This window comes from Phodopus roborovskii, unplaced genomic scaffold (assembly GCF_943737965.1).
Source record: "Phodopus roborovskii unplaced genomic scaffold, PHOROB, whole genome shotgun sequence".
Classification (NCBI taxonomy): domain Eukaryota; kingdom Metazoa; phylum Chordata; class Mammalia; order Rodentia; family Cricetidae; genus Phodopus; species Phodopus roborovskii.
This window is the reverse complement of record NW_026126514.1, coordinates 2,286,982-2,312,826: the sequence shown is the minus strand read 5'-3', so window position 1 is coordinate 2,312,826 and position 25,845 is coordinate 2,286,982. Positions and strand designations below refer to the sequence as shown.

The following is a 25,845-nucleotide window of genomic DNA, read 5'->3' as shown; positions in this document are numbered from 1 at the left end:
ATAAATTAAAGATTTAAACTTAGCTGTAGCCTTTTAAGGAAGGACCACCTCCTCCCTGGGTCCTGACATGAGAGTGTCACCGTGCTGCGTGATACAAGTGTGAGAGAACTCTTGGAGCATTGCAAAGGGTCCACATCGTTCTGCTTCCTCCAATGCACCTCACCCTCCACACCCGTGTGCCCAGAAATGCTCTCGATAAACCAGTCCCGCATGTTCTGTTGTGGCAAGAGCATTTAAATGGCTTGTTTTGGTGGCAGTGTTTCTCTGTAGTGACTTGGTTGGTTTCTTAGACACTGAAGGTGGAGTTAAGACACTAAAACTGGAATGATGCTGAGATTAGCATGGGCCCTGTGTGAGGATGACACAAAAGTTGTGAAGTCTTACTTTTTTTTTTTTTTTTTTGGATTGAGACGAAGTGTTCTGTCCTTTTAACAAATAGTTAAGTGTGCTAATTTTAAAAGTGAATTTTTTTAATAAGAAGAAGGAAAGTGCTTATTTTGCACCAGCCAGATGAGATTGTTTTGGTTTTATTTCTTAGAACTAAAGTAAATTTTCTTAGGTTACTATGACGCCAGGCACTTTAAAACATGCCATAACCAGATATGTAACATGTAACCCCAGATCTTGGGAGGTGGAGGCAAGAGGATTTGGAGTTCAAGGTCATCCCCAGCTACATAAAAATTTGGGGGCCACTCCTGGTTACACTGAGATTCTGTCTCAACAACCAAAAATAATAATAAAATGAGGCATCAAAATAGCTGTTAGAACTCTTGTAATGCTTAACCATAATTTCACAGTAGGTTCATAAAGTTAATTACATAATGGCATCATGATTGCTAAGTATCCTTAAAATGGATTATCAAAAACTTGCAGAAACTGGCACACTTGCATGCACCCACACAGGACTGAGGAAGGGGATGGGATGCCCAGGATTATCTATGTAGCACAGTGATGAGAAGAGGAGAGAAAACACGATTGAGGCTTTAAGGAGTCAGTCAACTTGAAATTTATTGGCTGATGGACAACTGCCACATGTCTTTTCCACTACAATCCTGCTGTTTTCTCTTTAGGAATGATGGGAAACAGCCACTGACTGTTGTGGAAGGCTGCGTGGTTCTAGATGATATCTTCCTGGACGTCTACACTGTACAGACCTTGTTTGGCAGTCTTCATCAGCTTTCTGACATCTTGTCAAGAATCAGTAAAGGGGCAAGGATTCTTGCTCTGTTAGTTTCCACGATGCAGCCGTTTAACAGCATCTCATCCAAAATGATGTGGACTTTATCCAAATTAAACATTATCTAGGTTATATTAAGGAAATTAGATTGAGAATTTAACAAATATAAATAGTAACATGGCTTAGCCTGGTATTTTCCTGGTAAATAAGCCTAAACACGAGTTTTGTTGTTTTTTAAATCTTTAGTAGAGATTACCTTCATATACATGTACACACCTAGATTCACCTTGGCTAAGCCAGTTCAGTAAGTAGACACTAACATGTAATGGCTCCTTAAATTATCTATTTGTGTATCTGTGTGTGTATGTGTGTTATGCATGAGTATATGTATGTGTGTGTGTGTGTGTGTGTGTGTGTGTGTGTGTATGCATGCATGCATGCATGTATATGTGCTCAGGAGGGAACTCAGGGCCTTGCAACTAGGTAACACTCTAGCACTGAGCAACATCCCAATTCTGAACAGCACATTTTATTAACTAAAGTGAGGGAGAATCTATTAAATGCCAGCGAACACAGCAAGTAGCATTTCATTAAGGAAACCACTTGACCTGAGTAGTGATGCAAGCCTGTAGAATGCTCTCTGTGCTCAAGGCTCTGTGATAATGCATTAGTATATTATCTTGGTCTTCTCGACAATCCTCATTTACTGAGAAGCAAACAGGCCAAAGTCTTTGGCTGTGGTCACAGCACTGGTGAAGCCAGGGCTGTACTGTGCTGACTGCTCTGTTCTCCAGGGTTCTCTTGAGGGGCCCAAGGCTCCAAGTCAACACTGTCCCTCAGCCCCAGGGCTCTCTACCACGATCACCCTTCTCGGCCTGCATCATCAGCTGTATTCTCTGCCAGGCAGAAGAAAAATAGTCTAGAGGAAAAAGGACTACAGGAGGGGAGCCATGCTAGAAACTTCCCCCAAGGATGGAAGTTGTGAGTTTCACAAATGGAGAGTTCCACAACTTTTCGATTATGAAGGCTTCCCTTGGTGGGGCACTTACTGGAAAACTAGTCTCTGAAAGGGAAGAAGAAGCCACTGGGCAGTGAGAAACCAGAAAGAGCCATACTCCCTGAGAATCCATTCATCTGGGTATTAACTAGAGCAAGATGGCTGCAGTGTGTGAATGTTTCTTAATTTTACATTTGAAATCTGAGAGTCTGCTTTTAAAGAGCTGTTTGAAAAGAAAACAGCTGTTTCAAAAAGACAAACTTCATTCATCAAATGGGTGATTCATTAGACGCACCAGCGAGTTTGTAACTATGAATCTTATAAAACCAATCATAACCTGATTTTGTTCAATTCCTGATGTCCAAAGTCTATTGTATTTGTTCAGTGAATGACTTTCCAGTTTCCATTAGTTTCTGCTAACATCTCATTAAGTGCTATGCAAATAGCCAGCCAGCGGAAGAAACTTTTTTCTGGAGCCGATGGGAATTGTCCTTAAGTGACCCAGAAAAAAAAAAAAAAAAAAAAAAAAAAAAAGCCTTGCTCTGATATACCTATTAATAATGTCTTCCAATTATATAGATGATTGCTGTGTCCCAGGTCAAAGTAGGACTGGAATGAATGCTAGGCTCAACCCTGTTCATCAGAACCAGCAGCCAGAGTTTACAAGCTGAGACAAAGTGATAATGCAGTTGGGCCAATAGAAAGAATTGAGGGGCTGGGAGTACAGCTCAGTCAGCTTGCCTAGAAGGCATGAGGTCCCCAGTTCAATCCCAGCACCATATAAACAAAGTGTAGGAATGCATACCGCATACCAGTGATCTCAGCTCTTGGGAGGTGAGGGCAGGAGGGTCAGAAGTTCGAGGTCATTTTTGGCTACATGTCGAGTTAGAGGTCTGCCTGGGATAGTAACAGCCTGTCTCAAAAATAAAAGGATGAAGCAGCACAGGTGGCCGAATGAAAAAGACCCCTGAGCTCTCTGAAGGTACTGACGGTAGAGGGGGCTTCTTTGGGATAGGAGGAAACCTAACTGTATCTCTTTCATTGCTTCACAATAAACAACTATCGTTCAGGTGTTCCTTTGAGCAGCTGCCTGACTGTCTGAAATTCAAATCAGGATTTATTGCTGAATCATATCAACCACTGACACCCCCATATTGCAAGGACAAGGTTTGGCAAGCCTGACCTTCCCAAGCTGGAAACACGAGTTAGTGAGGTCATTCTGTACTGTGCCTGTCTGTGTGTCTGGCTCGAACCCCAATGATCGCCCGGTTCTACATAAGCAAACCAGACCAGATGCTAACGAAAAGCAAAGGCCTGAAAGCTGATGCCCCCAAAACCACATGGCTCCTTTAAAATAAGAATGCAGCTGTTCACATCTGATTTAGTGTATGAGCAACTCTTACACACTGGCACAGCCAAGATTAGTGGTGTGTGGGTCACATGCCAGGGACCAAAGTCTCATAAATGCTCAGCTCGAGTGAGGCAATATAAACCCAGGCAAACACTTTAGCTCTGATGTTTGGAACAGGAGGGAGCAAGAAGGAACTGGATTGTGGGTCTATTAATTCAAGATACTGGGAAGAGGGCTTCCATCAGGCTGGGTTGAACATGACCAGCTCCGAAAACCACAACTTCCCAAGAAGCACATTTACCAAATCCCATTTTCTCATTCCGGAAACCCAAGAACCTTGTAGGATTTCTATGGAAGGCAGACTGGAATGGAACACCAGATGTGTCCTATACAAGACTTTCTGCCTCTGAAAACACGTTTCTCACTTGATGTTTTATTGTATTTTCCTTGTTATGGTAGTTGAAGATGGCCCTGGAACTGCTGACCCTCCCACATCCACCTTCCCAGTGCTGGAATATAGGTGTGAGCCACCAGACCCAGCCCTACATGGTCTTGTGGTGGGTTAATTGTCCTTTAATAAGTGAGAGGAGAGAAAACCACAGTCAAATGGGACTTTCAGAACAAGTATAGGCAGAGCCCAGCCTAGACACAAAAATGGCTAACTCCAGGGAGCTGAAGAGATGGCTCAGCAGTTATGAATACCCACATGGCAGTTGACAACCATCTGTAATTCCAGTTCCAGGAGGCCTGACACCCACTCCTGAACTCCTTGGGCACTTATCATGCAGGTGGCACACAGATAAAGCACCCATACACATAAAATAAATCTAAAAACAATTTTTTAAAGTATGAACATCTGGTTCTGTCTGCAATTTTCTGCTTGCTTTGCAGGGACTGAACTCAGGGTCTTAGGGATGCTAGTTGATGCTATCCCATATCCCAGTGAACCACACAAGGACAAATGAACCCTAACTCCTGTTGCTTCTCATAACTTGCAAGTTTGAAACCGGCCTGGGGTACATAGCAATTTCCAGGCCAGCCTAGGCTGCAGAGCCTGTTGCCCCAAATTAGCTAGTTAACTAACTAACTAACTAACTAACTAACTAACTAATAATTAACTAACCAACCATAAAACAAAGGAGATACATAAGTGTGAAGGCTATAGGAGTCTGGAAGTGGACTTCTGGATTTGTGCCATTCACATCTCTTTCTCAGAGGAATGGTCCTTGGGAATGGTCATACCTGAGAATCTCAGTATTGGCTGAGCTTCTGGGAGCACACACAGAAGGCTTTGGGCCATTGGGAAGTTGAATATTCCCTGCGATGGCAACCCTGAGCAATGCCTACTTTCCTGGCTGCTATCTCCACAGTCCTTGTTTGAGGAAATGCCTTTGCAGTTTCTCATTACATCAGGCTGAGATTAGCGCCTGTGGGGAGCAGTTCTCTGCTGGTTTTTGGACCTACAACGGGCACAAGCTTTTAGGATGTTAGTGAAGAAAGTAGACCTGGGTTCTGGGTCTCAAGTATAGCAAGTCTACGAATCCCAGTGGTGCCAGTCACTGATCAGGGTGGTCTGCAAGCTGTCATCATCTAGGGATGTGCTCTGCTAGGTGGTGGCAGAGTCAGACTGCATACAACACTAATGTCATTCCTTGCGACCCCAGCTCAGTGGTAATAAAAAAAAGTATGAAACAGGTGCCTTTGCAAACTTGCAGCAGCTCTGAAGTGCCAGAGTCAGTGGCTTTGGGGCTTTAAGGGGTTCTAAAATAAAATCATGTTCTACAGAACTGTCAGCTGGGCAGTGATAGTGCATGTCTTTAATCCCAGCCGTCAGGAGGCACAGGCAGGTAGATTTCTGAGTTTGAGGCCAGCCTCGTCTACAGAGCAAGTTCCAGGACAGCCAGGGCTACACAGAGAAAGCCTATTTCGCAAATAGGTAGGTAGGTAGGTAGGTAGGTAGTCTCAGAGATCATGGCCCATTTCATCAGTTATACAACCATCTGACAATAAAAACTGAAACATTCCTAATTATAGTGACGCAGAAGCAGGCAGATCTCTCACGTTTGAGGCCAGTCTGTAGTCTGTTCTACAGAGTGAGTTCCAGGACAACCAGGCCTATATGGACAAATCCTGTCTCAAAAAACAAAAACTGTTATGTTTTTGGTTGTGAGCCTAGCCCTTAATAGCTGAGCCATCTCTCCAGCCCATCAAAGATGGGCTAGAATATACATCTTTAAAATTTAAAAAACAAAACAAAAAAAACCAAACCAAAAACTGTCTATCTGTCCATCCACCCCTATGTAGTTCAAGCTGGCTCTGGACTTCATCTTTCCAAGACCAGGATAAGTGTGTCCTCATGTTTCGACCCCCAAAGAGGGTTCTAAATCAAACCTTTGGGGTTCTGAGCTATCTCACATTTGTGTGGGAGGGAGCATAAGAGGACACGTGTGTAAAGACACCAGGAAGGTACTGGCTTTCTTCCTGTGTATGCAGATACACAGCACAGTTACTCTCCTAATATCTGTTGGCTGCCCCTGCTTCCAGACCTGGGAGGGGATGAGTGAAGAAGGAGCCCCCAAGAGTTCAGCAGCAGACTCTGGGTCATTTGGCTACCCAGGATACTAGAAGGCAATTAAGCAGCAAATGTTGGCCATATGTGGTGATATAGGCTGCTAATCAAGCATGCTGGAGGCTAAGGCAGTAGCAGGGATAGGAGTTTGGGGCCAGCTATATATTGAGTTTGAGGACAGCCTGTACTACATGAGACTTCGCCTCAAAAACAAACAAATGAGGAACTGGGCTATCAGATGGCTAAGTGCATAAGGTGCTTGCCATGAGCCTGACATCAAGTTCCATCTCTGGAGCCCACATGAAGCTGGAAGGAGAACCAAGTCTACAAAGTGGTCCTCTGCCTTCTGTATGTCCAGCATGATGCACACACACAGCAGATGGCTATGAGTTCCAGGTGAGCATCCTCTCCTCCAGAGGGGATGCTGCTCAAAGTCAGAATGGGGTCCTCAAAAGTGAAGGGCCCTGAAGGGAGCCCTTAATCACCCAGGGCAGAGAAAGTGCTGCTGTGTCCCATTCTTGCCACAGCAACGCCAGTTGTTGGGAGCTGGGAATCAAGCCCAAGGCCCTGTGTTGCCAGGTGAGTGCTCTGCCATTACTCTATACCTGCAGCCCTGTCTAAGGACCAGGCACCATGATGACAGTTGAGGTTGTCTATACCTCTATGTGCATAGCAGGTGCATGCTAGATTGAGGAGTTGGCACCTGTTCACATGGTGCTAGTCACCAGTGTCATCGCCTGACTGCTTAGCAGGCAGGGCTGGAGACAGGTCCTTTGAATTCTGAAGAGTTCAGGGCTGGTCATGTTTTATGAAACCCATTAATTGGTGTTTTAAAACAAAACAAACAAACAAACAAAAAAAAAAACAATCTTAGCCAGGCAGTGGTGGTGCATGCGTTTAGTCCCAGCACTCGGGAGGCAGAGGCAGGCCGATCTCTGTGAGTTCGAGACCAGCCTGGTCTACAAGAGCTAGTTCCAAGACAGCCTCCAAAACCATGGAGAAACCCTGTCTTGAAAAACAAACAAACGAAAAACAAAAGCAAAAAACAAAAACAAAAAATCTTCATGAAACTTGAAGTCTTAAGTAAACCCAGCAAGCTATTTGAAGTAAAATCTCTATGGAAATAGGCCCTTGCAGCAGCAGCCTAGTTTGGGAGATTAGGAAGCTGCAAGGACCCCCATCGGGGTGCTTAGATCACTTAGGTGCTCAGTCTAGATGGACAGTTTGCACCCCAGGCACCCCTACACCAAGGGGTTCCACATATTGGAATGAAGGGTTTCAACAAGCCAGAATTCCTGAACTGCTTTCACCTGCTTGGGTCATTTCTGTTTAAATTCCATCTGTCTTGCTCTAAGTCTCAGCTGGGAGTAGAATAGTAGCCTGTACTAGAGGGAAACACCATGATCTGAGCTGGCTTTGCAAGGGGCTTCTTGAGAACTTCCCGAGGCGCTGACCCCTCTTATGTTATGTTAGCACATGCAGACCCTAACTCATGGCAACTCGGTGGGGACATACCGGAAAAGCTTGCTTGCTTGCTTCCTTCCTTTCTTTTTCTTTGCGGTTTTGTTTTGTTTGTTTTGCTTTTTGGTTTTTCAAGACAGGGTTTCTCTGTGTAGCCCTTGCTGTCCTTTATGTGTATGTACATGGGTGGGTTTATTTATTTTTTAATGTTTTTCAGTGTTTCACCATGTAGCACTGCCTGGCCTAAAGCTCACTCTGTAGACCAGGCTGGCCTGAAACTCACAGAGACCTGCCTGTCTCTGTCTCCTGAGTGCTGCAATTAAAGGCATGTGCCACCATGTCTAGCCTGTCATGACAGGTTCAAGCAAGAGCACTTTCTCCAGCCCCAAAGCAGGCAGGCTTTTGAAGAAAAAAAAAAATTGTAGAAGTCAACATATTATACTTCTAAAAGTCTGGTGAGTGCCTGCCCATATCTGAGGTCCCAGGCATGCTATTTTTGTAAGGTGCTGAGACAGAGTGCAGGGTCAAACACAAGGTAGGCAGGTGTTCTGCCACAAGGCCTGCATCCCTCATCCTAGAGACAGTTTTGATTTAAAGAGAGAAAGAAAAGAACTTTTTCTGCTGATTGTAAATGGACATAAGCCAGGCGCTGTCTTTAACCCTCCAGGTCACCCCCCTCCCAGAATGCCACCTTCCATTCATGAGGGGATTCTGGGGATTTACCCAGAAAGCTCAGTCTCTCTGAGAAAGCTCAACACATGTTTTGAACAAACTCATCTGATATGTGGAAGTTAAACCAATATATAACAGTTACTTTTAAAATACAGAATTTATTTTTATTTTATGTGCACTGATGTTTTGCCTGCATGCATGTCTGATCAACTGGAACTGGAGTTACAGACAGATACGAGCTGCCATGTGTGTGCTGGAAATTGAACCTGGGACTTCTGGGAGAGCGGCCAGTGTGCCTACCACTGAGCCATCTCTCCAGGCCCATTTAATAATTGTTTTTGAATGCTGCCACCTCATTGCTCTGTTTGGAGAAAAAGAAAAAGCGATCTTATAAAACATTGTCTTCGAAAGGAGAGGCTGGGGGAAGGGGTGGTGCCTGAAAATCATGGCAGGGTCACAGGTGATTAGCATCCTGGACTCTGTCAAATCAACCCCCCCCCCCCCCGCTGTGTAATGGCACTTACCTGATTATACCTAGAGTATGCTTTGCCACATACCATGGAAAAATGTTTTGAAAAAGGATACATCTAGTTCACTCTGAAAAAGAAAACAAAAATGCACAGTCAGAAGATGACCCCAGACAATAATGCCACCTGAGCAGACAGGGATTGCTCTGCCTCCAAGCCAGGAAGCAGCAAGTGCGGCTCCTATATATACCTGGCTGGAGTGGGAGCCTGGAACCGGAACGTGGGATAAAAGGGGCAAAGGAAAAGAAAACTGCAGGTTACAGGAATTTTCGAGGTCAGAAAGTAGAGGGAGAGCTGGGCTTGGTGGCTCATGAGTGTAATCCTGGGAAGCTGAGGCAGGAGGATTGTCAGAAACCCAAGCCTGTCTGGGCTAATCGAGTAAGATCCTGTCTCAAAACACCAAGGCAAACAGAAAACAAACAAAAAGTAAGTATTGGGAAATAATAAACTAATTCAACCTTTGTAGCTGGTGGGTAATCTAATACACTTATCAGAAGCCTCAGTCATATGCCTTCTCGTAGTACCCACTGATTGACTTCCAGAAGTTTATCTTTAGGAGCAGGGAACAGTGACAGAATAGAGTTATCAACAGCAAACTACTGACAACAATCCAAGAACCTATCAAGAGGAATTAGTTAAGTAGATGATAGCCATCAACAAATGGTGATGTAGATGTCTAACTAATGCTAGGCAAGCTTGCAGGTGTATCTCAGAGACACAGCACACACCTGCCATTTTTAATGCCCTAGGGTTGATCTCTACACCACAAAAAGTAAATAATAATGTCATAGGGTTGATCTCTACACCACAAAAAGTAAATAATAATGTCAGGTGGTGGTGGTGCACATCTTCGATCCCAGCACAGGGGAGGCAGAGGCAGATGGATGTCAGTGAGTTCGAGGCCAGTCTGTTCTACAGAGTAAGTTCCAGGACAGCCAGAGTTGTTAAACAGAGAAACCCTGTCTCAAAAAACTAATCAACAATAATAATAAATGTTAAAAAGTGGCATGTAGTTAGTTCTATGTATGCATGGATTCCGTATGCATTAATTCAACCAAGTACTCTGTGAGATACTTGGAACAAACTGCTTGTACTCAACATACACACTTTTTCCCTCTGCCATGATTTCTTAGGTGCAAGTACTCATAGAGCATTTACTGTGTGCTAGGCGCCATCAATAACTGAGATGAGTTAGCATTATGCAGGTGTGTATATAGGCTATATGCAAATACCAACCACTGCACATAAGGACTTAAACTTGTAGGGATCTGGTACCCACAAGGGTGTGGTAGGGCCTAGGAACCATCTCCCTGCACTGTCAGGGTTGTCTTATAGACAGATGTACATGGAGATGTCCAGTTCCAAAGTTACAGGTGGGTGTGTTAAGTCTAAAGGGAAGATGTCCCTAATTGATGGGGTGATAGACGATCTTCCACCCATTTTGAAAACACCCTATTTGAACAGCACTTTCAGGTTCACAGTAAAATTTCGGTGATGGTATAGAAATATCTCATATGCATAGCCTGCCTGCTTCTCAATATCCAGTCTCAGAGAGGATCTTTGTTCACAGAGAGGGGCTCTTTGTTACTTTTCTTGTTACAGGTCACTCAGAGTCCACATGAGGTTTCACTCAGGCGGTGTGCCATCTGAGGCCCATCCTCTTTTCTCTCTGCTATCTGTACTTATTGTTGTCAATGAAATAGTCCTGCAGAGGAAACAGGAAGTGGAAATGAGATCATACGTGATGTGATAGGGCTTCTGTGTGTCAAGGGCAGGACAGGAAACCTGGTTGCCTCTTTTCCCTGGGAACCTCCAGAAACTAACTCGTTTGGCTTTTGTTTTGGGAAATCCGATGCTGCTAAGCTTTTCTCGGTGCATCAGCATGAAATGCATTTCCAAGTTTAAGATGTTGAAACTCTGTAGGATAAAAATAGCTTAGAAAGACTGCTTAAAACTTACACATCTAAAAAGGAATCTTGGCTGACAGGGCACCCCTTACGAGGATTGGGCCCTCTTCTTCCCCATGGTCTTTCTTCCCTTCCACTGTCAGTCTTTTTGCTCTGGTTTAATCCTAAACAGGGTCACCGCCGGTCCAGCACAAGCCCTGCATTGTCACCTGGCTTAAGTTAAATTTAAATCTTGAATTCTGTGGTTTATGCAGTCACAGACTCTCTCCCTAAAATTACAGCTATAATTTGGCATGAGGTGTTTATTTTCAGTAACTGGATATAATCATAACTTAAGCATCTTGCAGCAACGGCATCTGGACCTTTTGTTCTTCCTGCTTTAAGACATTTTGGAAATGTCTTAGGTGAGTGTCACCTAAAAGTGGATTCCTGGGCCATCACAGACCCTGCCTTGCAACCAGGCTACTGTAACGCCAGAGTGGTCTCCTTGAGGAGCAGATGCCAAAGCTGTGCTGGTAATATGGCTACCACCAGCTAAATGTGGGATTTACATTGAGACTCCTTATAATGCAATAATGTCTCAATTTCTTAGTCACTCCAAGCACAGTGCACATGCTCAGAGCTGCCCACAGCAGTTGGCAGGCTGACAGCATTTCAAGTACTACAGAAAGGTTATGGATATTGCTTACCTATGACGCTTTATCTACACAATCAATATAGATGTAGATTTAAGGCTAGGCTCCTGTCCTCTATCCCTGAATGTCCAGGCTTTGAAATCATCTGATCTCTTCTCCATTCTCAGCCCTGGAGGACACCCATCACTTGGAGACAGACGACCTGTCATATCACGGATCAGCAGGCATCTTCTAAGCTCTGACTCTTGAAGTAGGAAATTGCTGACCACAGTATCACGCATTAAGAAAGCAGCTCCCAAACTTCAACATGTGTCACAGTCACTGGAAGGCTTGGTAAAACACACTGAGGGGACACAGGTCAAAATTTCTAACCCCTGGCATGGGGCAGGGCACAGAGCCTGAGTGTCTAGAAGGTTCCCAGTTTATACTGCTGGTCAAGGTACCAGACTCTGGGAACACTGCATTGAGGCAATGAGAACGGGCTGGTTCCCCATGAGGCACTTCTAAAATTCATCTTAGGCCACAGAAATTATATGAAAGACACAATTTTGTTTTGCTGTTTTTGAGACAAGATCATGTGTGGTTTAGGCTGCCTTTTTAACTGCCCATGAATCAAGAAAGACCTTGAACTCCTAACCCTCTTTTCTTTTTCTACCAATCACATGTTGGGTACTACAGCACTACCATATCTCAGAATATACAGAGTTTTGCCTTCTTGGTATTAGCATACCTCGTACACTGATTATGGAGCAATATCCACTCACTGTCTCAGGAAGCAGCATGGAACAGTTCCTTCCTAATATTTTTATATAAAATTAGAATGAAATAAATCAACTTGAAAAACAGTAAGTTAGGGATGTAGCCTTGCTGGTAGAGTGTTTACTCAGCATGCACAAAGCCCTGGCTCAACCCTCAGTGCTGTATGAACTGAGAGGAGCAGCACTTGTTAAGTCCCAGCACTAGGGAGGCAGAGGCAAGAAGATCAGATCCCAAGTTCAGTGAGGATACCTGGGGCACGTGAGGCACTGTAGTTGGTGCTGGTAATCATATACCGTTTTCACTGATGTCTTTTTAAAAGACTGCAGTGATTCCAATTTACTACAGAGCTACATTAATAAGGGTAGTGTGGTACTAGCAATGCTATGCTCTGTGGAATAGAAATGAGAGTCCTGAAATAAACTTTTGCATTCTATTTAGAAAGAATTTTTTTTTTTTTTTTTTTTGTTTGTTTGCTGAGATGGGGCCTCATGTAACCCTAGCTGGCCTTGAACTTGCTATGTAGCTAAAAGCCTTGACTCCTGGTCTTCCTGCCTCCATCCTACACGTGCACCACTGTGAGTTGAAGGCCAGCCTTGTTTGCATAGTAAGATCCTATCGCAGAACATGGGGGAAAAAGAAAGGAAGAACGAAAGAAAGGTAAGATTTGGTGAGGCTAGAGAGAAATTGGAACACTCATACTGATGTTAGGAATTTAAACAATGCAGATATTGGAAAACAGCTTGCCAGTTAATAAAAATATTAAATATGAAAGTATCAGTCTACCAATTAATTTTTCTTTCAGGCCTATGTATGACCAAGAGAATTTCATTTAATTAATTTATTTACTTCGAAACAAGGTCTCAGTATGTGGCTCTGGCTGGCTAGAAACTTAGGTGCAGACCAGGCTGGGTCTCAAACTCATAGGGGTCCATCTGCCCCTGCCTCTGCCTCCTGAGTACTAGGATTAAAGGTGTGTGCCACCATGCCAAGATTTTTTTTTTCTTTTAGAATTAAAAAAGAGGATCTGATCTGTTAAAAATGTGACAAAAACTATGGCACTATTCATAAAAGTCCCCAAGTGAAAATAAGCTTCACGGCTATGAGTGACAAGTAGACTGAAAAGTGTGACAGAGTATTATTTACTAATAAAGATGAAAGGAATGCTGACAATGCTGTGCCATTGATGGATCATGGAAACATCATGCTAAGGGACAAAACTGCAGAAGCATAGAAAACAGGCCAGTCCTAGAGACAGAGATTAGTGGTTACTAAGGCCTGGAGTAGGTTGAAGGAGCTCATGGGGGAAATGTCGATGAGTAAATATGCTTATCTTTCATGGGATGCATTTTCCTTACAATGACAGTGGTATGTTATATGAATTATAGCTACAACATTTCTAAAAAAAGGATGGTGGAAAGCATATTCCTAAAATGACTTTTGACCAATAAAGCAAAGGTTTGGATGGAAGTGATTCTCCTTCTTCTATTTTATGTGTTATAGATGTTTTGTCTGCATGTATGTCTACATGTGTGTCTAGTGCCCATAGAGGCCAGAAGAGGGCATCAGATCCCCTGGGACTGGAGTTATGGATGACTGTGGCCTCCATGTAGTTGTTGGGAACCAACCATGTCTTTTGCTCGAACAAGTGCTCTTAACCTCTGAGCCATCACCCCAGTGTTCCTCCCACCCTGCTTCTTTCTACTCTACTGTAGATAGGTTGGTCTTGAACTTGCTATGTAATCAAGGATAACCTTGAACTCTTGATCCTTGTGTCCCACATCCTAAGTGCTGGTTGTCCAGGTGTGTACTGTTACGCCCTGCTTGAAAATGATTTGTTTTGTTTGATTTTGTTTTATGAGATGGGGTTTTTATTTGTATAGCCCTGGCCATTCTGGAACTCACTCTGTAGACCAGGCTGTCCTGGAACTCACAGAGATCTGCCTGCCTCTGCTCCCAAGTGCTGGGATTAAAGTTGTGCACCACCACTTTCTGATTGGAAATGACTCTTAAAGTAAAAAGGGTTCTGTTCTCTTAGGAAGGAAAGCAGAGGAACTATAAAACCAGCAAGTTAGAGGGAAAATGTCCTGATGGACAGTAAAATGCACGGAGGGACTTGGTTTTCTAAGACTTGCTTTGTAATGCTTAGGTTTTTGTTAACTTGACATAAGCTAGAATTATCTGGAAAGAGGAACTTTAACAGAAAATGCTTCCATTTTCAGCAAGCCTTTGGTACGTTTTCTTGATGATGTGGGAGTGCCAAGCTCAGAGGTGTGTGTATGTGTGTGTATGTGTGTGTATGTGTGTGTGTGTAAGTACAAGTGTACACCACCCTTGTGGTTCTGCGAACTATAAGAAGGCAGGTTGGGCAAGCTAAGGGGAGCAAGCCAGTTAGCAGCATTCCTCCATGGCTTCATATTTTAGGCTTCTGCCCTGAGTTCCTGTTCTGGTTTCCCTAAGCCATGTACTATGACCTGGGCATTGTAAGCTCCCCAAGTTGTTTTGTGTTTACTACAGCAATAGAAGCAAACTAAAATACTAATGCAATATGGGTTTGTAATACCTAATGATGAGCAAGAAGAAATGGTAATCCAGTACCATTCATTTCAGCTTTTACACATTAATTATGTGAACACATAATACAGGCTCATTTTTTTTTAGCCATTAGACTTACCACTCGGCTGAAGTACTCATCTAAAACTTCCACAAAATTGTGTATAAATTCATAAACAGCCATCTCATTCTGAAATAAAAAGGGGTATAATTAATTTCATCATGCCCTCAGTTTAAAAAAAAAAGCTCCCGTGGGTTCCAAGGTCTTAGAGCCCATGGCTCAGTGCAGATGTGTGAGCAAATCAGCATGCTCATCACTGATATACAGAGGGCCTGAGACTGCTCATGTGACGGCATCACTGTGGCTCAGTAGAGTCCTTGTCTAGGATGCTGCCTTGCATGCTTGAAGCCCTGGGTTTAGCCCCCAGCACCATATGATCTGGGTGTAGTTGCATGCCTGAAATTCCAGCAGCTTGGTCTACAGGAGACACTGTCTTAAAACAGGGAAGAAAGGAAAGGAAAAGACACTAAAGTAAAGGTGCTAATCAGTGAAGGAAATACAGGAACCCTTAACCACTAAGACTTTTGTAGTGAGGATGAATCTGGCCACACTAAAACTTCAGAGCACAGATTAGAGGTGTGAGCTCCACTCATGGCCTTAAACACTGGCTGGAGCAATCTTCCAGGCCAAACTGGGAAGACTGCTTGAGCCTACAGGTAAGACACCAGCCTAGGGGAACATAACCAGAGGCTGCTGCAACAAAACAAAATAAAGCAAAACAAAAGGGAACAAAACTCGCACACAATAAAAGGACAAGCAAGAAGGCTCGGTGGGGAAAGGCAAGTCAGCAAGTCTGATGACCTGACTTTGCTCCCCTGGGACCATGTGGTGAAAGGAGAGGATCCATTTCTGCAGGTGGTCCTCTGACATCCACATGTATATTGTGGCACAAATAAATAAAATATAGTGGTGACACATGCCTTTAATTCCATCACTCTGAGTTTGAGGCAGTCTGCTCTTCATAAAGTTGTAGGTTATCCAAGGCTCACAGTGAAACTGACTTTAAATAAATGAATAAATAGCAACAAAATAAAAAACACAAACAAACAAAACAAAAAAAAACCCCAAAAAACAACAAAAAAACCCTACACATGAAAAGGAAATCCGGGCCCCTGCCAAAGAACGAGGTCTCAGCTGGAGAGCACCAGTTTCCAGTGAGATCCCACTACCCTGCAAAACCTTCTCAAGTTCCAGCCCAGCCCTCATCCTCTTCTGCCAGCTATTGGCCAGAGGTGAGTCTGGGCCCAATCGGGGCTGCCTGTCCCCTTCAACCTCTTTTCCCCCCTCCCCCCGCCTGAACTCCCTGGATTGGCCCCTGATCCTGCTGCTCCTGTCTCCGGTCCCCTTTGAGAGCACCCTTGGAGCTCTGATAAACCCCCACCCATCCCAACCTCCAGCCTACCCCCCCCCCCTGTGCCCTACCCCACCTACGGTCCTGCCCCTCTGGTTGAGCACTGGGACAGAGGGTGGAGCCAACAGTCCACCCTACTTCGGAGACCTCTTGGAGCAACTCCTAACAAAGGAGACCTGACTATCCACGCGGGACCACCTTTTTTTTCCCCCCCCCCCCCCCCCCCCCCCCCCCCCCCCCCCCCCCCCCCCCCCCCCCCCCCCCCCCCCCCCCCCCCCCCCCCCCCGCCCCCCCCCCGGCCCCCACCCCCCGCCCCCCACACCCACCCCCCCCCCCCCCCCCCCAACCAGCCCCCCCCCGCCCCGCCCCCGCCCCCCCCCCCCCCCCCCCCCCCCCCCCCCCCCCCACCCCCCCCCCCCCCCCCCCCCCCCCCCCCCCCCCCCCCCCCGGCCCGCAGCGAGCCCCCCCCAAGGCCCCACACACCACAAAAAAGACATCAAATCTTCTCCCCACACCACCCCCCCAGGAGGGGCCCACAAAAGGGGGGGGGGGGCCCCCCCCCACCCCACAAGGAGAAAACATAGGGAAGAAGGCCAAACAAGAGAACACCTAACAACAGAAAGACAAACATGACACCACCAGAATCTAGGGAATCTACACCAACTAGAATGGAACACAACAACAAAGCAGAGGAAGCAGAAGGGTACGACTTAAAAATCACCATCATAAAAATGATAGAGGCCCTCAAAGAAGATATGAGAAAATCCCTTAAAGAAATAGAGGAAAAAACAAACAAAAAAGTGGAAGAAATGAACAAATTCCTTAAGGAAAGTACAGAAAGCCAAGAAAAAACAATTAACCAGGTGAAGGAAACGGTTCAAGATTTGAAAACCGAAATTGAGAAAATAAAGGCAACACAAATGGAAGGAAAGCTGGAAATTGAAAAGCTGGGCAAAAAATCGGAAACCACGGACACAAGCATAACCAATAGAATTCAAGAGATGGAAGAGAGAATCTCAGGCGCAGAAGATAAACTAGAAGAAATAGATTCATCGACCAAAGAAAACCATAAATCCAACAAATCCTTAACACACAATATCCAGGAAATGTGGGACACCATGAAAAGGCCAAACCTAAGAATAATAGGCATAGAGGAAGGTGAGGAAGCCCAGCTCAAAGGTGCTGAAAACATATTCAACAAAATCATCGAGGAAAACTTTCCAAATCTGAAGAAGGACATGCCCATGAAAGTACAAGAAGCATACCGAATCCCAAATAGGCTGGACCAAAGAAAAAAGACCCCTCGACATATAATAATCAAAACACCTAGCATACAGAATAAAGAAAAAATATTAAGAGCAGCGAAGGAAAAAGGACAGGTAACATATAAAGGCAGACCTATCAAAATTACACCTGACTTCTCCATGGAAACCCTCAAGGCCAGAAGGTCCTGGATAGATGTTCTAAAAGTATTAAGAGAACACGGATGCCAGCCTAGGCTACTATATCCAGCAAAACTCTCAGTCAATATAGATGGAGAGAACAAGATATTCAATGACAAAACCAGATTTTCCCAATATGTATCTACAAATCCAGCCCTACAGAAAGTATTGGAAGGAAAATTCCAACCCAAGGAAGGTAACTACGCCTACAAAAATGTAGGCAACAGATAATCCAACTACACCAGAAACCTAGGGTGAAGCAGAACAAATATATTCACAATACCACTGCCAACAACAAACCTAAATCAAACAACCATCAACAATCAATGGTCCTTACTCACCCTCAACATTAATGGTCTTAACTCACCTATAAAAAGACACAGATTAACAGAATGGATACGAAGACAGAACCCATCCTTCTGCTGCATACAAGAAACACATCTTAGCTCCAAAGATAGACATTACCTCAGGGTAAAGGGTTGGGAAAAGATTTTCCAATCAAATGGAAATAAGAAGCAAGCAGGCGTAGCTATCCTAATATCTAACAAGCTAGACTTCAAACCAAAACTAGTCAAAAGAGATGAAGAAGGTCATTTCATATTCATCTCAGGAGAAATCCATCAACACAAAGTCTCAATTCTGAACATCTATGCCCCTAATACAAAGCCACCCACATTCGTAAAAGAAACACTACTAAAACTCAAAGCTCATATAAAACCTCACACACTTATAGTGGGAGACTTCAATACACCACTCTCAACACTAGACAGGACCACAAATCAGAAACTCAACAAAGAAACAAAAGAATTAACAGAAGTTATGTCTCAACTGGGGCTAACAGACATCTATAGAACATTCCATCCAAAGACAAAAGAATATACCTTCTTCTCTGCTCCACATGGAACCTTCTCTAAAATCGACCACATACTAGGAGACATAACAAACCTCAACAGATACAAGAGAATAGGAATAGTCCCCTGTATCTTATCGGACCACCATGCTTTAAAATTGGAATTCAACAACAATACAAATAGCAGAAAACCTGCAAACTCATGGAAACTTAACAATGTGCAATTGCACCACTCCTGGGTCAAAGAAGAAATAAAGAAAGAAATTAAAGACTTTCTAATATTCAACGAGAATGAGGATACAACATACCCGAACTTATGGGACACCTTGAAAGCAGTGCTACGAGGGAAGTTCATTGCACTAAGTGCCCATATGAAGAAAACAGAGGATAGTCACATAAATGAATTAACAGCGCAACTGAAAACCTTAGAACAGAGAGAAGCGAATTCACCCCGCAGGAGCAGACGCCAGGAAATAATCAACTTGAGGGCTAAAATCAACAAAATAGAAACCAGGAAAACAATACAAAAAATCAATGCAACAAAGAGTTGGTTTTTTGAGAAAATCAACAAGATTGATAAACCTTTATCCAAATTAACGAAAAAGCAGAGACAGAACATGCAAATTAACAAAATCAGAAACGAAATGGGGAACATAACAACAGACACAGAGGAAATCCAGACAATTTTCAGGTCATACTTCGAAAATCTGTATTCCACAAAAATTGAAAATTCAAAGGAAATGGACAAGTTTCTGGATAACTATCACTTACCAAAATTAAATCAAGAACAGACAAACAACTTAAATAGACCTATAACCCGAAATGAAATAGAAGCAGTCATCGAAAGCCTTCCAACGAAAAAAAGTCCAGGGCCAGATGGATTCAGTGCAGAATTCTACCAGACATTCAAGGAAGAACTAATACCACTACTCCTCAAACTGTTCCACAAGATAGAAACAGAAGGTTTATTGCCAATCTCTTTTTATGAGGCCACAATAACTTTGGTACCCAAACCTCACAAAGACACAACTAAGAAAGAAAACTACAGACCAATATCCCTGATGAACATCGATGCAAAAATACTCAATAAAATAATGGCAAACCGAATTCAAAAATACATCAGAGAAATCATCCACCATGATCAAGTAGGCTTCATACCTGGATTGCAGGGATGGTTTAACATACGAAAATCTATCAACGTGATCCACCATATAAACAAACTGAAAAAGAAAAACCATATGATTATCTCCCTAGATGCAGAAAAAGCCTTCGATAAAATTCAACACCCTTTCATGATAAAGGTATTAGAGAGGTCAGGGATAACAGGAACATACCTAAACATAATAAGAGCAATATACAGCAAACCAACTGCCAACATCAAACTGAATGGAGAGAAACTTAAGCCAATTCCTCTAAAATCAGGAACAAGACAAGGCTGTCCTCTCTCTCCATATCTCTTCAATATCGTACTAGAAGTTCTAGCTAATGCTATAAGACAACAAAAGGAGATCAAGGGCATCCAAATTGGAAAGGAAGAAGTCAAACTGTCTCTATTTGCAGATGATATGATAGTTTACATAAGCGACCCAATAAACTCTACCAGGGAACTCCTACAGCTGATAAACACCTTCAGCAAACTAGCAGGATACAAGATAAACTCAAAAAAATCAGTAGCCCTATTTTTTTCAGACGACAAAGAGGCAGAGAAAGAAATCAGAGAAACATCACCCTTTACAATAGCCACAAGCAACATAAAGTATCTTGGTGTAACGCTTACCAAACAAGTAAAAGATCTATATAATAAGAACTTTGTGACTCTAAAGAAAGAAATTAAAGAAGATACCAGAAAATGGAAAGACCTCCCATGCTCTTGGATAGGTAGGATAAACATAGTAAAAATGGCAATCTTACCAAAAGCAATCTACAGATTCAATGCAATCCCCATTAAAATCCCACCACAATTCTTCACCGACCTTGAAAGGATAATAATCAACTTTATATGGAAAAACAAAAGACCCAGGATAGCCAAAACAACCCTATACAATAAAAGAACATCAGGAGGCATCACCATTCCTGACTTTAAGCTCTACTATAGAGCTATAGTTCTGAAAACAGCCTGGTATTGGCATAAAAATAGACAGGTAGACCAATGGAATCGAATTGAAAATCCTGATATTAATCCACGCACCTATGAACACCTGATTTTCGACAAAACAGCTAAAATTATACAATGGGGCAAAGACAGCATCTTCAACAAATGGTGCTGGCACAATTGGATGAGGGTGTGTAGAAGACTGCAGATAGACCCATGTCTGTTGCCATGCACAAAACTCAAGTCCAAATGGATCAAAGACCTCAACATCAATCCAGCCACATTGAACCTCTTAGAAGAGAAAGTAGGAGGTACCCTTGAACAAATTGGTATAGGAGACCGCTTCTTGAACATAACTCCAGGGGCACAGACACTGAAAGAAACAATTAATAAATGGGACCTCTTCAAACTTAGAAGCTTCTGTAAGGCAAAGGACACAGTTGACAAGACCAAATGGCAGCCCACTGACTGGGAAAAGATTTTCACTAATCCTATATCCGACAAAGGGCTGATCTCCAAAATATACAAAGAACTCAAGAAACTAGTCAACAAAACACCAAATAACCCTATTAAAAAATGGGGTACAGAACTGAAGAAAGAATTCTCAATGGAGGAAATCAAAAAGGCTGAAAGACACTTAAGAAAATGCTCCACATCCTTAGCTATCAGGGAAATGCAAATCAAAACAACTTTGAGATACCATCTTACCCCTGCCAGAATGGCTAAAATTAGAAACACCAGTGATGACTTATGTTGGAGAGGATGTGGAGAAAGTGGAACACTCCTCCACTGCTGGTGGGAGTGCAAACTCATACAGCCACTTTGGAGATCAGTATGGCGGTTCCTCAGGAAAATGGGAATTAGTTTACCACAGGACCCGGCAATCCCCCTCTTAGGCATATACCCAAAGGATTCACATCAATGCAACAAAGACATCTGTTCAACTATGTTCATAGCAGCACTATTTGTAATAGCAAGAACCTGGAAGCAACCTAGATGCCCTTCAATTGAAGAATGGTTAATGAAGATGTGGCACATCTACACAATGGAATACTACTCTGCAGAAAAAAATAATGGTATCTTGAAATTCGCAGGCAAGTGGATGGCACTTGAAGAAACCATCCTGAATGAGGTAACCCAGTCACAAAAAGAGGAACACAGTATGTACTCACTCATATATGGATTTTAGACCTAGATCAAATGATCACCAGCCTATAATTCACATCACCAGAGGAGGAATAAGAAAAGAAATATTTTCTAAAAGATTAAAAAAAAAGCCCCCACAAAACCGGGGAGGGGCCAAGCCCCCAGACCTCAGGTATAGTGGGGGAGGACAGCTAATGGAGAGAGAAGTAGGAGAAAATGAGAGGGAGGAGAGGAAGGCATGTGCGACCAGGAGGATTGAGCCTGGTTAGGAATGGAAAATAGGAAAGAGAGAGAGAGACAGAGACAGAGAGAGAGAACATAAAAGAGGGAGCCAATATTGGTTTGAAGATAAAGTTGAACACAAAGAAAGGTCGAGGGAACTACAAGACTGCTCCCAACTAACAATCTCAGCTTCCGTGGAAAGGCTATCATAAATGCCCTTCCCAGAGAGTGAGATCAACAACTAACTTCTCCATGGAGTCCTCAACTAATGCCTGTTGAAAACAGGAGCAAACACCCATACATAAACACTGAGTCAAACTAGAACCCAGAAGCAGATGGAGAGGACAAGACCATGCGGTAGAAGTACATAGAGACAGCTTACCTGAACAAGGAGGAGCTAAGGGCCACTAGACTGATAGCTGGGAAGCCAACAGGGGTCTGACTCGGACCCCCCTGAATATGGGTCTCAGCCAGAAGGTCTGAGCAGTCTAAGAGACCTCAGACAGTGGAGCCAGGATGTATCCCTGGTGCACAAAAGGACTTTGCAAACATATCCCCCAAGGAGGGATAACTGCCTTATTCTAGAGATAGGAGAGAAGCCCTAGTCCCTACTTCACAGGACCTGTCAGATCTACATGACCCCAACTGGATGGCATTCCCCTACATATGGAATTGTGGTGGGGGGATGGGAGGGGAGGGTGTTTAGAGTGCATGTGAGAGGGCAGAGAGGGCAAAAGGGAGGGAAGGAGGGAGGGAGGGCTTGGGGGGAGGGAGGGAGGGAGAGGGAACTGGGATCGACATGTAAAATAAAAAAAAAAAAAAAAAAAAAAAAAACAAAAACGCTTTGACTCCAAAATTTAAGTTGAAGAACAAGTTACTGGGGAAAAGTATTTCTATTTTTGTTTCCACAGAAAATGAAAAGATGTGGATTCCTTCCAGACTAATGTGGTTTGATCACACCAGACCGCCTGAAACAGAGTACAAGCTGATCCTACATTCCAAACAGCTGGACAAAACAGCCCTACAGACTACAGCTAGGATATCTGAATCTTCTTCGAATCCCCCAAGACAGCGCCCCCTTACCAGCAGGAAGTAGTTTGGAAAGAACGACGCCCAAATTCCCAAATATTGTGTATAAATGTTTGTTTTCATTTAATTGGACTTTGTTATATAAAATTAAATAAAAAATACTCTATATGCATAAAAAAAAAAAAGAAAAACAAAGCCAAAAAAAGAAAAAAAAAAAAAAAAAAAAAAAAGAAAAGGAAAGTGTTTTGTGGTCATATTCTCTCTAATTATAAGCTGTTCATCTAGTCCACGAAGCATCTACAGTATTTCTCTTCCATCCAGCTTTCCAGCCTCAGTTGAAGCCCAGATACCCTGAAAGAGGCTACTATAGCTCTCAGGGAGCAAGTAGAAAAGAAACTTGAACTTAAGGAGAATGCAGGTCTTGAATTGTCCATGGACAATCTTACCTCCGTGTCATTAACTCCGACCACAATGAAGAGAGCTGCATACTGCCGGTAAATCAGTTTAAAATCCTTATATTCGATGAACGAGCACTAGATGAAACATAGTTAGACATTAAGGTCTGGTTGACTGAGGTTTCTTTGAACAGCACACATAATTCCTAGGTATCTGCCAACACACGTCTGGAAATTTAGACATTAAAATGTTAAACAGCCTTTGCTGGCTTCTGACAACACTCAGTGGATTGGCTACTCAGGAGTATCTCCAGGAAGAGAAGCAGTCTCGGGAAATGTTGAGTCAGTGATCGAATGGGTTCCCCTGTTCCTTTTTATTTTCATTTCTTGGCTCCCTGAGGTGCTCGGCAAGCAAAGCTAATGAGTAATTAGCATTTTAAAGCGCTTTACTGTGAAGATGCACTAGGATGGTCTTTCCACCTTTCCATGAATTCCTGGGAAGTGGTTAAATCTGCTTGGTTCTGTTCCATTGAATAGTCAGTCACAGGGCAGCCGGCTCAGGCAGTCTTATCTCCTGTCATCTGTCCCTCATCTACCTCCATGTAACTTCTTTTTCCTATTCATGAAAAGAGCCGATGTAGATTATTTTATAAATTATGTAATGGTGGCCTTTGTACAGCAGATGCTAGACAAGATTTTCCACTGTAAATACGGCTTCTTATGAATTAATAACCAGCTTACTGCTACTGAACTGTAGATAAAACAAATGTTTTCTAATTCATCTGTCTCCTTCAGCCTCTGTAGCTGGGTAGACTGAAGGCTGAAGGGGAAGTGTTAAGTTTTTGGTGTCAAGATGTGCTTGTCCAAATGTGACTGAACATGAACTTAGTGGCTGTTTGCTGCAGGACACATTGTTTTTGGGCACCCAATGTACCTGGAAAGGAAGCTGCATGCTTTGTCTATGGAAATTCCTCCATGGTAGATGGTTCTTGGCAGTCTATATAACATGGAGGGATTTCAGGGTTTAATATAAAATTAGGATAGAGCAAAGCATGGTGGCTCATGCCTTTAATCCAAGGCTGACACAGGGGTATCTCAAATTTATGGACAACCCAGGCTCCAGAATGTGGACTTTGTAACAGCTGTCCAATGCTTTCTAATGGAGCTGACAATTAGGGTTGGTAGTAAATAAATTCTCAAAGTAGTTTCTTTTTTTTTCTTTTTTTTTTTTTTTTTTGGCTTTTCAAGACAATGTTTCTCTGTAGCTTTGGAGCCTGTCCTAGAACTCGATCTGTAGCCCAGGCTGGACTTGAACTCACAGAGATCTGCCTGTCTCTGCCACCTAAGAGCTGGGATTAATGGCGTGTGCCACCAGCATATAAATTCTCTAAGTTCTTTGCAAAAATGGACTCAGTCTTTTTTGTTTTGTTTTTCTTTGTGTAGCTTTGGCTGTCCTAGAAATAGCTCTATGTACTTAGTTCTTTAAAATGGGGTGCAGTATAGCAGAGTGGTAGAGCATGTGTCTACAGCACGAGGCTCTGTGTTGAAACCTCAGTACCACAAAACCATTCTTTATTATGCTAATTAATATAGTTAGCCTCCAGGTTCTGGCAGGAGGAACAGATTTTTTATTTTGTATGAATTGAATTGTTAACTTCCATTTCCCGTATCTACATAATAAAAAAAAAAAACATAAATTCAAACTAAGCTTATTTTAAATCACTAGCCCTGCTATGACTTTGGTTGTATATTTACAAAAGACGGTAAGCAGAAAAGAATTATTCTTCACATGGAAATCATATTTCATTCTCTGGCACCATATGGGTCTTGAGTTTTCACTGTCATGCCAGTCATCTGACCTTCCTGTTTTGGCTCACAGAAAGCCACCAGCCAGCCTCAAACACTGTGGCGAGTTCCAAGGGCTGAATTCATAAGAACAAAAAAAGATTATGTCTACAAGCAGGAGTAAATTTAGCAGCTACTTCTAAGCTACACTAAGACAGCTATCCTAAATAAAAGCCCAGGACTTCCCTAGTTTGTTATTCTTTTGTGTTATTCTTACAGGGGTGGTAAGAGCCACACTTCCTTTCATCTACCTTTCTCTTTATTCCTTTTTGTCCTTGATAGTCCTTGAAGGAATACAGCTCAGAGAAGATGGTGGCCCTTGAGACCTGGCTAACCTGTGAAGGCAGAGCTGCCTAAGGAGAGGACAAAGAGCCGCAGACACTTACCTGTTCGCTGGATCGAGACAGACAACACTTGATGACCTCCGTTTCTAGAAGTGTGCGTTTATTAATCTCCACGTGCTCATAGTACCTCGACAGTCGGGTCTGCCCTTGTTTGTTCACCATGAGGAAAAACTTTATCATTTTTGCCCCCTTTGGCCAGTTTCTTTCCAAGTATAATTTAAAAGTTATAGCAAGGGATGCCTGCAGCTACAACCTGGAGAATAAGCAAACAACAGAAAGGCAAGATTACATTTCTCAAGACTTACCCAAAGTCTGTTCTACAGATGAACCAGAATAAAAAAATATTTGACACAAGCAGTACTCATTCTTAAGAACAGAATGAGTTTAAATAAATAAGAACCATGCACAACTTCCATCAGTTACCATAAAACAACTTTGAGCATACACAGCCCTTCTACTCATA

At 43.1% G+C, this 25,845-nt stretch overlaps 1 protein-coding gene and 1 non-coding gene across 2 annotated transcripts; one reads left to right on the top strand and one right to left on the bottom strand.

Moving 5' to 3' along the window:
* The first annotated feature begins 290 nt into the window (after window positions 1–290).
* LOC127230814 (U6 spliceosomal RNA) lies at window positions 291–392 on the top strand. The gene has a single exon (XR_007835215.1). It is a non-coding gene; the product is annotated as a U6 spliceosomal RNA (small nuclear RNA).
* Window positions 393–993: 601 nt separating this feature from the next.
* On the bottom strand, window positions 994–25,632 carry Ap4s1 (adaptor related protein complex 4 subunit sigma 1). The gene is made up of 5 exons (XM_051195812.1): window positions 25,425–25,632; window positions 23,245–23,331; window positions 14,727–14,795; window positions 8,813–8,824; window positions 994–1,301 (listed from the first exon to the last, which is right to left on the bottom strand). Exons 1-5 carry the CDS (start codon window positions 25,560–25,562, stop codon window positions 1,173–1,175), a joined length of 435 nt encoding a protein of 144 aa, XP_051051769.1. The 5' UTR covers window positions 25,563–25,632; the 3' UTR covers window positions 994–1,172.
* Between the last annotated feature and the right edge of the window lie 213 nt (window positions 25,633–25,845).